This window comes from Epinephelus lanceolatus, chromosome 4 (assembly GCF_041903045.1).
Source record: "Epinephelus lanceolatus isolate andai-2023 chromosome 4, ASM4190304v1, whole genome shotgun sequence".
NCBI lineage: Eukaryota > Metazoa > Chordata > Actinopteri > Perciformes > Serranidae > Epinephelus > Epinephelus lanceolatus.
Genome location: NC_135737.1, coordinates 17,356,776 through 17,369,902, shown reverse-complemented (window position 1 = coordinate 17,369,902; position 13,127 = coordinate 17,356,776). Strand labels below are relative to the sequence as shown.

The 13,127-nt window shown below is 40.2% G+C and overlaps 1 protein-coding gene across 4 annotated transcripts in view; it reads left to right on the top strand.

Moving 5' to 3' along the window:
* nbeab (neurobeachin b) overlaps positions 1 to 13,127 on the top strand; it is a 236,822-nt gene that overhangs the window by 203,387 nt on the left and 20,308 nt on the right. For all 4 annotated transcript variants that reach the window (XM_033631025.2, XM_033631024.2, XM_033631023.2 and 1 more), the window contains exons 44-46: positions 5,545 to 5,685; positions 6,794 to 6,913; positions 11,599 to 11,751. In XM_033631025.2, the coding sequence (XP_033486916.1) occupies positions 5,545 to 5,685; positions 6,794 to 6,913; positions 11,599 to 11,751 (414 nt within the window). The remainder of the gene's footprint in view (positions 1 to 5,544; positions 5,686 to 6,793; positions 6,914 to 11,598; positions 11,752 to 13,127) is intronic.

The following is a 13,127-nucleotide window of genomic DNA, read 5'->3' as shown; positions in this document are numbered from 1 at the left end:
GAAGGTAGAAAATGTGTCTTTGCAATAAACGGCAGCATATATATATACATATATATGTATATGTATATATATGTATATATATGTGTGTGTGTGTGTGTCTATCTATATATATATATATATATATATATATATATATATATATATATATATATATATATATATATATATAATATATGTGTGTGTATATATATATGTGTGTGTGTGTCTATATATGTGTGTATATACAGTACAGGCCAAAAGTTTGGACACACCTTCTCATTCAATGCGTTTTCTTTATTTTCATGACTATTTACATTGTAGATTCTCACTGAAGGCATCAAAACTATGAATGAACACATGTGGAGTTATGTACTTAACAAAAAAAGGTGAAATAACTGAAAACATGTTTTATATTCTAGTTTCTTCAAAATAGCCACCCTTTGCTCTGATTACTGCTTTGCACACTCTTGGCATTCTCTCCATGAGCTTCAAGAGGTAGTCACCTGAAATGGTTTTCCAACAGTCTTGAAGGAGTTCCCAGAGGTGTTTAGCACTTGTTGGCCCCTTTGCCTTCACTCTGCGGTCCAGCTCACCCCAAACCATCTCGATTGGGTTCAGGTCCGGTGACTGTGGAGGCCAGGTCATCTGCCGCAGCACTCCATCACTCTCCTTCTTGGTCAAATAGCCCTTACACAGCCTGGAGGTGTGTTTGGGGTCATTGTCCTGTTGAAAAATAAAAATGATCGTCCAACTAAACGCAAACCGGATGGGATGGCATGTCGCTGCAGGATGCTGTGGTAGCCATGCTGGTTCAGTGTGCCTTCAATTTTGAATAAATCCCCAACAGTGTCACCAGCAAAACACCCCCACACCATCACACCTCCTCCTCCATGCTTCACAGTGGGAACCAGGCATGTGGAATCCATCCGTTCACCTTTTCTGCGTCTCACAAAGACACGGCGGTTGGAAGCAAAGATCTCAAATTTGGACTCATCAGACCAAAGCACAGATTTCCACTGGTCTAATGTCCATTCCTTGTGTTTCTTGGCCCAAACAAATCTCTTCTGCTTGTTGCCTCTCCTTAGCAGTGGTTTCCTAGCAGCTATTTGACCATGAAGGCCTGATTGGCGCAGTCTCCTCTTAACAGTTGTTCTAGAGATGGGTCTGCTGCTAGAACTCTGTGTGGCATTCATCTGGTCTCTGATCTGAGCTGCTGTTAACTTGCGATTTCTGAGGCTGGTGACTCGGATGAACTTATCCTCAGAAGCAGAGGTGACTCTTGGTCTTCCTTTCCTGGGTCGGTCCTCATGTGTGCCAGTTTCCTTGTAGCGCTTGATGGTTTTTGCGACTCCACTTGGGGACCCATTTAAAGTTTTTGCAATTTTCCAGACTGACTGACCTTCATTTCTTAAAGTAATGATGGCCACTCGTTTTTCTTTAGTTAGCTGATTGGTTCTTGCCATAATATGAATTTTAACAGTTGTCCAATAGGGCTGTCGGCTGTGTATTAACCTGACTTCTGCACAACACAACTGATGGTCCCAACCCCATTGATAAAGCAAGAAATTCCACTAATTAACCCTGATAAGGCACACCTGTGAAGTGGAAACCATTTCAGGTGACTACCTCTTGAAGCTCATGGAGAGAATGCCAAGAGTGTGCAAAGCAGTAATCAGAGCAAAGGGTGGCTATTTTGAAGAAACTAGAATATAAAACATGTTTTCAGTTATTTCACCTTTTTTTGTTAAGTACATAACTCCACATGTGTTCATTCATAGTTTTGATGCCTTCAGTGAGAATCTACAATGTAAATAGTCATGAAAATAAAGAAAACGCATTGAATGAGAAGGTGTGTCCAAACTTTTGGCCTGTACTGTATATGTATACACATATGTGTGTGTGTGTGTGTATGTGTGTATACACCGATTCGAACAGTTGGAACGCTATGTAAAGTGTAAATAAAAACAGAATGCAACGAATGAACAATGAATACAGCGAAAAGACACACAAACTTACAAACTTTGTTGCTTGTTGTGAATCTACACTCATTCTAAATTTGATGCCTGCAGCATATTCCAAAAAAGTTAGGACAGAGGCATGTTTACTACTGTGTTACATCACCCTTTCTTGTAACAACACTCAGTAAGCATTTGGGAACTGATGACAATAATTTTTCAAGTTTTGAAAGTGAGATTTCTGTCTCAAGATTCGCAAGGGACCCCCCCAAATCCTTAAGATTTAAGGACTGTTTGTTTGGAGGAATGGGTCAAAATCCCATCTGAACACTGTGAGAGAATTTTGAGGTATTGCATACTTATTTCCCCGACTGTTTGTTGAAGGATTTGCGGAAAAAAATTGATCTACTGATTGGTGATGTAAGACCATAGGTTGTGGTGTTGCATTATTAGTGTGCAGTATGTTGTATAGGTCATGGTGACTCCCATCAGTAATGCCCAGTAGCACAGAAGGATTTTGAACACAGATGGGAGTAACAGAGCTGAGTAAAGTGTTTGGCTTGGTGGGTGCGTTGGGTGTAAATCAGGTCAGCCAGGGTTAATCCACATGGATTACCCACAACATTTAGCAGGAGACGCTCATATCTCCTCCCTCCATCCTCAGCGCACCATCCCGCTCACCCTTGCCACCATACCCCTGTAAATTTCAGACAGAAGACAGCGCAACAGGAACTTTTTAGGGTTAAGGAGAATAATGGGGTCTAACGGACAAATCCCAGAGTAAAGCTCCTTAACTGCCCTGAACTCTCCCCCAGCCTCTCTGATGGCCTCACCACATGTAACCTAATGGAGAACTGCTAAGACTCGGCAAGTCTTTCTTTGTTAATCATGCTTAATTATGCTTTCTTAGTCCTTGTGCTGTCCTAACTCAAGCAATAGCAAAGCATGTTATTTACACTTTGCACCCAACAAAAGATTTTTACCTGTAAATCATAGCACAAGTACTTTAGCTTCATTGCTTGGTATGGTTTAAATAAATTTCGCTGCAGCCATATGTTTGGAGCATCACATCACCCACTACATGATGAGAGTATTGGCAGTACCATACCAATGTGTCACCAGGCAAAAACTCCATCAGGTTGACATGTTGCCTCTGCATACAGTCTTTATACGAATTGCAATTATGCAACCAAAAGATGATGCCTACAAAGCATAGTATCTTAACATTGTTAACATGATGCCTACAAAGCGTAGTACAAGAAAAAAACAACCCTTAACTTACCATGGGCTACACAAAAACATGAATTCTCTATGGATGCTTTTTTGCATTCTAATATATTTTGCATGTATATGGAGTGGAGTGAGGATGTCCAATAATCCTTTCATGACTGTCATATAGCTGCATGATCATTAAAATTTGATTTAGATGAAAGACTGGTCATGAAACCTGCTATTAGCTATAAGATTTTCCATTTTGAGACTCAAAATAAAGACTGGATGATTCGTGCAGAAGATAGTGCAGTGAAAAATGGACTCCCAAAGGTAGATCCCTCTTTTAAGAGGCTTTGAGTGCAAAAAGATTTATCCCTAGTAACCCACAGTGATCATTTTGGCGATGTGACCATGAGCCAAACTCCTTCAAATGTATTGTAGTCCTAACCTTATCTATGTTATGAGTGGCAATTGCAATTTTTAGAATAGAAGCCTAACTGGCTTGCTGTTATAAGTGTACTGAAAATGACAGCCTCTGCTTCCACTATTTCAACAAGCCATATATTGGAGTAGCTACATATAAAGTGCAGTTTTTACTGACCCGATGACACAGTAATGTAAGTTAAATCAGTGTGGTTGTGATGAGAAGGCATTTAAGACAGTAAGAGCAAAGAAAAAAGCTCACATCACTTCTGTTGTGAAATACTCACCCTAACATACAGTCACTCATAATATAGATCTTTAAAATCTTAGAACTTGTCCATAAATCATGGACTTGTCTTTCACTATATTGTTATTACGCTGCCAAGACATGTGCCTGTTATAGTACTCAGATCTACAGACTTTATGCTTCACACTGAACCAAATACACACTGAAGGGTTTTCAGTTAGGAACCAAACCCAGACAGGCTTAAAGACAGCAATATCAGTAGATAGAACTTTTAGCCTTGCTTTAACTTCAAATAGTTTGTTAGTATGTTATCACTGTTAATATTTTTTTTAATTTTACCTATGTTCGACTTTTATCTATTGTTGACTGTGCTTGTAGTCATGTTATTGAGCCAGCAGGTACTTAAAGGCTTGAATGTCTCCCTATAGAGATTTTCCTACAACACACCAACTACCAACTCGTCAAATACTGACACTTCAGTAGCCCTATATGTCAAACTATGACACTCTAAGTACCCCTCTATTGTCAGTTTTGGACACTCTGGGACGGTGGGTCAGATTCTGCTCATTACATGCGTAGTGTCTTTTCAAAATGAACTTCCATTTTACAGGAAATGTACAGTTTGCACTTAATACATGCGTATGGTCTCTTCTCGAAATAACTTTTTTAGGTTTAGGTAATTAAAGTACAAGGTCAGGAGTAGAAAAAACACCATGGTTTGGGTTAAAATAGCAATGTTTGTGACTAATGTAACAGAAAGTGACTTTTGGTTTCACACCGAACATGAATAGTGGTCTACTTGGTGAAAGTCCTGTGTTTGTTTGACCCATCAACCACCCCTCCCTTCCGCCCTGCACAAACTCTCTTGCTCTTTATAGTATGTCAGTTGCTAAGAGCAATTAATGACAGGGGCTGGTGCATCTCTTACAGACACCAAAGGGTGCTTTTGTGCATCCCTATCAGACTCTGAGTGCCACTGACCAAGTGTTGGTATTGGAAGAGTTTAAAGTGAGAAGGGTTTTGCAAATGTGACCATCAAGAATACAAAGAAGTTGATTACTCAGTTTTATGTCAATATGACAGGTGGGTGGTCACTTTGACAATGTACTGTAGTTGCTGTGGTTTGTTTTATCAGGTTCGATAGGTATCAATACAGACGGATAAACATAGAAACATAAATTTGCTTAATTTTAATTGATTTACTGAATTTGGTCTGCTTTCTCTTTGATATTTAAAAAGTGTTTGCTTTAAATTTTAGCTTTTATTTTATGAATTGTTTTAGTGTAAAGCCCCCAAACTGCATGTATTATTTGGAAGTTTATTTTCCTTATCGGTCAGAATGTTGTTAATTTATTGCATAGCCAAAAGGTGAATGTCAGAAACTCTTAAGACAGGAAGCATCAACAAAGGAAGTGGGAATACAATTTACAATAAAAATCATCAAACACAGTTAGTTTATATACAATGTTGAAAACAAGTACAACAGTGTATTTTGTCAAGCTTGCAAAGTCAATTAAAATATCAAAATGGTACAGCCATTAGTTCATATCAAGTTGAAATTAGCCTTCGCAAGGGCAAACTTTGACTTATAAATGCTTACAATAGGAAACTTGGGTTTCATCTGGATTGCTTTGAGGAGAAAACCTTTGTTTGATTCACATGGGCGAAAAAGTAGCATATTACTTCATTGCAAGAACTGAACCTCTTATTTTTTTATTTACTTTCCAGCCTGTTGGTGCTCTGAATCCAAAGCGTGCAGCATTCTACGCTGAACGCTATGAGACTTGGGAAGATGACCAGACGCCACCATGTCATTACAACTCCCACTACTCCACAGCTGCCTCCATTCTGCACTGGCTTGTCAGAATAGTGAGTAAAATCACTCCTTCAACCACCTTCACAGTCAATATTGTGCTGTGTTCAAAATCTGGGAATTAGTCAAGCATCTGAATAGGAATGAAGTCAAACCCACATACTCAGACAGCTTTTCATTTTTGAGTCTGCATTAGGTGATTGTCACTTGTCAGACTTGATGATGCTGTTACTTTGAGGTCTGTCGGCTACTGCACAGGAAACAGCTCGACATCTCAATTTGATTGGGCGTGAGTTAGACCAATGGCGCTCAGAAAACACATTTCACAGGCCAGTAAACCGGCATATGTGAACTAAATAAAGAGTGGCTGGGTAATGATTTACAGAGGCTGCTGTGACAGGTTTATGTGTTTCAGGCAACCTAGTGAGCGCTGGAGACATGTCCATCAAGGTTACTGAGCACTGTCCTCATTTACTCTGGAAGAGAGGGAGGAGGCACACACACACACACACACACACACACACACACACTCTCCCAATCTGCTTCCCAGAAAACAGGCCCTTATAACCTGCACAGATTCTTTGAGTTGGTGTACATTTGATTTTGAAGTCAGCTTATTAATTTGAAAGAGCTTTATAGGGAGTTTGTACTGTATTTCTCCTCCTCCCCCATCATTAGTAGAAAGGGGCTGATGAACTGAGGGAGCTCCCTTGACAGCAGTTAGATTGGCCTCTGTGGGTTTGTTCCCACAATCCCTTTCTTCCTCTGGTGAGTGATCCATCCGCTCCAACCGGCAATGGTCGCCATCTCAGGCTGAGAAAACCAAATTTAGGCCAATTATCATTATGGCTTACTGTACCCAGGAAGAACACTAATTAATTTTCCCCCAGGCTTGGATACAATGAATGACTGATCTCTACAGAGATCCCCTAGTCTGCTGCAGAAAAGAACAGCAAGGAAAAAATGCAAATAATTCAGACTATTCACATGTATTTTAATAAGATGCATGATAAACCAGTAAATTCTAAACAGTGCAGAGATTTTCATTATTTTGATTATGATAGATTTCAGTTAAAATGCAAATCAAGAGGAAATGATGATGATGATTTTGGATTTGAGTGGAGATCTTTGATCTTTGTGGTGTCAAATTTGCTTTCTCTGTAGGAGCCCTTCACCACGTTCCTTCTTAGTGCCAATAACAACAAATTCGACCACCCTGACCGCACCTTTTCAGCCATTGCCCGCTCTTGGAGAAACTGTCAGAGGGACACCTCCGATGTAAAGGTAAGAATCACAACAAAACAGAAAGTACGATCCCTAGTTTACATTTGTGTGGATACAAAGGTCAAAAAAAAGTTTGCCCTTAAAGAAGTGAAGTAAATCTGTGATCATTATCTATATGTTTCCTTTTTGGACATCTTTTTTAAGCTGGTGTTATGGGCTTGTGGGTAATTCTGAGGACAATGATGGGAAATATCACTGCAGATTGCACAACATATCCACCAGCAAAACTACTATACAGTATGTGTAAATGGCAGTATAGCCATACTAAGTCTCTTACTCATTATTCTCCCCTCCTCAGCCAGTGTGCTTCAACACTACCACAAAATATATACCATTAATTATAAATGCCTCATCCAAACAGCGAATCACAAAGACCCATAGTGAACAGGAATACCCTAAGCACTTAGAAATGCACATTCGATTTATCTCATGCAGAAAACAAACTATCTCAGAGGTAGACTGATCTTGTATTTGTGCATGCAAGCACTCATGAGTTTGAACAAAGGCTGTGTCTGAGAGAAAGACAAAGCCCTCCCTCTGCAAATCCACAGAGCAGTCACCGAAAACGCTGAACCCTGCTGATTCGCCTCCATTTTGCCCACTGCATAACACGCAGCAGGAATACGCACTGACCTCAAAGTGTCATATATTTCTAGCACACCCTGCATCGGGTAGTGTTGCCCCAGGCAATTAATAAAGCATTAATGACAAAAGCTATTTAAAATGTAGTCTTTTATGTACGGACAGGGCTTTTACTCGCCAGGATCTGGGGGAGAGCAGCCAACTATGTGAGGCAGAGGCAGAAAGCTGCGAGCCAGCGAACAGCTGAATAGTCAAACGCCACCCTGTTAACAAATACAGCCTACTTCCAACTACTTGTATGTCTGCATGCATTTGTTTTTACACACATAGGATGGCTACTGATCTATTAGGAGAGGCATTGTACTGTGGAGGACAATGGTGAATTACTAACAGTATTTCATAATGTATTAGAAGCAGGAAAATATTACGCAAGAGCTTGTTTGGTTTACTGATGGTGCAATAGGGGTAAACTCTGAAGCAATGCCACTATAATGACTGATTTGATTATTAACATGTGCTGTGATCCTTTTTATAATAGCCTCCATTTCTGTTTCTTTTCATATTTTTCCTTGCATACCATCCAACCTAGCTTTTAATTTATTTTTATATTTGTAATCTTGAGCATTGTATGTCAAAATAATCCTGTTCATTATGAAATAAAACAAAATAAAAAGATAGCATAGGTTTTCATGTGTGCAAGCTCGAAGGTACCCTGACATATAGACAGACACACAAATGCCACCCATAGCCACAATGTAGTGACTGAGACTGAGTGGAGAGTCTGGGGTTAAGGTCAGCTTCAGCCCAGTACACCGAGTAGGCCATCAGGCCACTGATTAAAAGGCAGCTTGTTTTTACCAGGGTCTCTCCTTCATTAACCCCGGCCCCCTCCAGCAGTAATGACGACAAGACCCAGGGAGGCTGAGCCCCTGATGGGGATGACCTCCCAAAAGAGCAAGTCAAATGGAAACAATCCTGCGATGACCAAGCCCTCACCTCCTCGACCACCCCATCATTATTGTGCATCCATACCTCTCATTTATTTTTATGTGCACACACACTTATGTTAAGCTGGTACAGCTACTATGGGCAGAGAGAAGCTGACTTTTCTTGGAAGTAGTGGGCACACACACACATACTCTCTCATACACACACAGAAACTGCCACCATGCTGTCTGAAGGAATCCAGCAGCACTCCACTGGTGACAGATTTTGACGAACATGTCATTAAGGTGACACAGTGTAAAGCAATGGAGGCATGTGTGATTGACTTGTTAGCCCATTACGATGCTGTTGCAGAATTAATGGCTGCCATGGGAGGGTGGCTTGAAAACAGAGCTGGCAGTTTTAACGGCTTGGCGGTGAGTTACGGCAGGAAGTTTACAAACGAAAAAGTGGAGGGAAAGTACGGTTGTGTGTATGTGTGTGTATGTGAGAGACAGAGGAAAACAGAGAGGAATGGCTACTTTACTCCCTTCCCTGTCGTGTGCGGAGGGTGAAATGTGACCAACAGCAGACCAGCAGTGTTATTGGCCTGTACCATGTCATGCTAACTCGCTCTATCAAAACCCGGTGATTTACAGGGGCCTAAAAGCTCTGCATGTTATGTATCCCATAGGCAATATAAACTCCATAGTACCACTGAATCTGACAAACACTGCATTCATAAAACAAGTGTTATACCAGGAGGTAAAATACTGTCCTGCACCCTGATTTAGAATCTCAGACTGAGACAGACAACAGCATTTAACTTGTCTTGTGAGTATGTTTTCTAATGAGGGCAGAGCAGAGGATCTACATTCCTCGTGTGCATATGCCTCATTGTGCAGAGGCTTACTCACTCATCCTTTCTCAGCTGTATGATTTGGAGGATAAAGGGTCAGAGTGGGGACTGCAAAATCACAAAAAGTACACATATAGTAATATATGTTGAAAATGGCTTATTTGCATTTGGAGGCCATTACCTGTCTAAAGCATTTCATAGGTTTTGGATCAAGTGATTGACATTCAGGAAGTGCCCATTTAATCTCAAAGGGCTGTGAAAGTTAAATTTGTATTTAAAAGTTTTTTGAGATACAGTAAGTCATCATTAAAAATCATCGCCCCTCTTTTTCTTTTTCTTTTTTTTTTGTCAAACTTAAGTTTTGGTTGCATGGTAATGCAGTTGGCAGGCAAATGCTGTTCTTGCTTTCAACGATGGTATGACATCTAAATTTCAGATTTAGCTGCCAAAGAGCTTTGCGAATACTTTGTTTTTGGAAAAACAAACCCAGAAGACAAATGATAAGCCAACATGAATATTATAAGAGTTATCAAATATTTTTTGTGTGTAACTAGCAAAACAATAAAGGCAATAATGGATTGCCTATGTTAAGCAAGTTGCAGCAAGTTGATGTTCATGATATATATATAGGTAAGAAATGATGGGCACTTAAAAGGATACTTCACCCACATAATGACCATTTGTATATCAGTTACTCCCCCTGTGTTACAGTAATTTCATGGAGGAGATCTTATTTTTCTCACGTTTAACAACAGCAAAACTCTATCAAAACAACCATTTACAAACTCTCACACAACTGCTTCAGTATTATCAAAGGCGAATTTATCCAGTGGTATGCTCAGTACTTCCCAAACACATGCATTTTTGCAAAAACCTTTCTACTTAAAGGTCCAGTGTGGAGGGTTTCGGGGCATGTATTGGCAGAAATGGAATAAAATATTCAGAACTCTAATAATAATTCTAATCACCTAAAAATAGGAATGATTGTGTTTTTGTTACTTTATATTGAGCCAGTTTTATCCATATATGGAGCAGGTCCTCTACCACGGAGTCTGCCTTGTTGTTTTACAGTAACCCAGTATGGACAAACTAAACACTGGCTCTAGAGAGGGCCATTATTGTTTTTGCATCACCCGCCGAAGCTCTCCTGCACCCTTTGCACTCAGGAGAAGTTTTAGTTCTGTAACCCCACCACTAGATGCCATCAAATTGTACACACTAGACCTTTAAAACACTCTGCATATGAGGAGCACAGCAGGGTAAGAACATGCATTTGAACTCTCATCAACATTAGACTGTTGATGCCTGTTTTAAGTAGTTGGGTTTATAGCAAAAATGCAAGTGTCTGGGAAGCACTGAGCATACCACTGGATAAATGACACTTGGGTTGTACTGCACAAGTTGCGTAAGAGTTTTTGGGGGCGTCGGTAGCTTAGTGGTAGAGCAGGCGCCCCATGTACAAGGCTGTTGCCACAGCGGCCGGGTTCGACTCCAGCCTGTGGCCCTTTGCTGCATGTCACTCCCCCTCTCTCTCCCCCCTTCACACTTGTCTGTCCTATCCATTAAAGGCTGAAAATGCCCCCAAAAAATATCTTAAAAAAAAAGAGTTTTTGAACAGATGTTTTGATATAGTTTTAGTGTTGTTAAATGTCTACCCCTTCTTCTCTTATTCATTGAAAACTTTCTCTGTCTTTGGAGTTTTCATTCACTGTAGAGGCATGTGAGGAAAACATTCTCTTCACAAATTCCAGATAACATGGGTATTTGATATATAAATGGTCATTTTGTGGGTGAAGCATTCAAGTAAAGGGTTCAAAACATTCAAATACCACTGACGTCATTTAACATGTGAGAAAGTCCTTTAGGCATAGTTTTGTCTCAAAACATGGGTAAATATTTGCTCTCTTCTTCAATGTATGGAATCACACCAGGCTTTATGTAGGGGCTCCTTCCCCATGCTGACTTCGCCTCCACTGCGAGGTCCTGACCCCATCACAAGAGCCCAGAGACCAGGGAGAAAAACCCAACTCAGTTCCAGTTTCATTTAACACACCTAACACCTCTGCCTGGAATAACTGGACTAGCACCTCTCACCGCCTTCTCATGGCCTGCTGTTAAGTTTGTTTGTGTTACCTTTCCCCTTGAATTCTCACTTCATCTCAGTGGGATACAGAGCCTTTTTCTCTGTTATTCGTGGCTCTGTCCTCACGTTATTTTTGCACTTTGTTAGGAGATTATATGGTGAAAGCTATGGTGTTAGACATTGTGGTCTTGTCAGTGAGCTGTAAAACATGAACATCTCCCTTCCTTTGAAACATAGGAGCTGATTCCTGAGTTCTACTACCTCCCAGAGATGTTTGTCAACAGCAACGATTACCATCTGGGAATGAGGGAGGACAGGACCATGGTTTGTGATGTGGACTTGCCAGCCTGGGCCAAGAAGCCTGAAGACCTTGTTAGGATCAACAGGATGGTAAGGTTTAGACGTGTCAAATTCAAAATGGTTACTTTAGCTAAAATGGTACCAGTATATGTTATTACTTCCTTTATTATCAAGATAATATATTGGTATATTAGCAATCAGTATTTAAACATGAACGACCAAAAATCCCACCTAATTTTTGTCGTTTTTGTGTGTTTTCTCAGCCAACAAAACATTGTTCTTTTCCTGATTTTATTTCTTCTCAGTTAAGATTGCAGTAATGACACTGATATAAATTAAAACTATCTTACTGTATTTCTATTTTTTAACCGAGATAGTTACCGTATGATTACTGCCCCATTTAAAGTAAAAATTAATTTCAGTCTACTAATGTATCCTCCTATACTATTCAGTAGGAACCATCCTCATTCTCACTACTATATGGCGCATTGTGTCATGTCATGTTACATACTATGGTCTATTTTGTACCACGACATGTATATACTGTAGTACCATACATTCAGCTCTTCTGCCTCTGTCTCACAACAGCAAAGAAATCCATTTCCAATTCCTCTGTCTAACCTTCCCATGCATCTGTGGCTCCTTGTCGTATTCATGAAGCATCTAATAAAGTGCACCGCTCAATACTAACACTGTACCCCTGACCCCTGTGATGTCACTGAAGGACAGGACTGAGGGCAAGTTTGCCCTATAGTGTTACCTTCTGTAATGCCGGGCCTCATCACTTTGGCAGCGTGCAGGGCCCTTTCAGTGTGCGTGTGTGTGAACGTCTGTGTGTGCATGTTTAATACAGACAGCCTATCAACATGTGGTCCACAGCTACCAGCAGGTTTCAGTGACAGCACAGAGAAAGAAATGGAGATCCAACCCGTCTCTTGCTGTCAGATAAACTTTGTTCTCCCTTTAATCTGGAATCACTTACTATGGAAACTCAACAGCTCAATTCAATTTTTATCCAAAAACTACATGAGTGGCCATTGCATGTGCTTACAGATGTGCGGATGGATTGTGATTTGATATCAAACATTAAAGATAAAGTCAGACTGTTAAAGCTAAAAAGAGCTGCATGATGGTGACCTAAAATTTGTGCAAATGCTAATTATTTGGAAAATAGTATCTTCAGTGCCCAGAAGTGACCACAATTACCAGTATGCCATAAAAAAAACATGCAAGTGTTTTCACCTCTGGCTACTCTGTGATTACTATACACAAAATGGAGAGTGTAGAATAAAAATACAGTTTGTATTTTGTCTGCATTTATGTTTTGAGTTGTAGTATAAAATTCATTAAGGCCCTTACAAAAAAAAAACAAAAAAAACATGTGAAATGCAATCTTTCCTACCCTTTCAGGTAACCAAACACTACATTCATGCGTTGTGCAGGCTTCGCAAAGAGGTGGCTGGGGA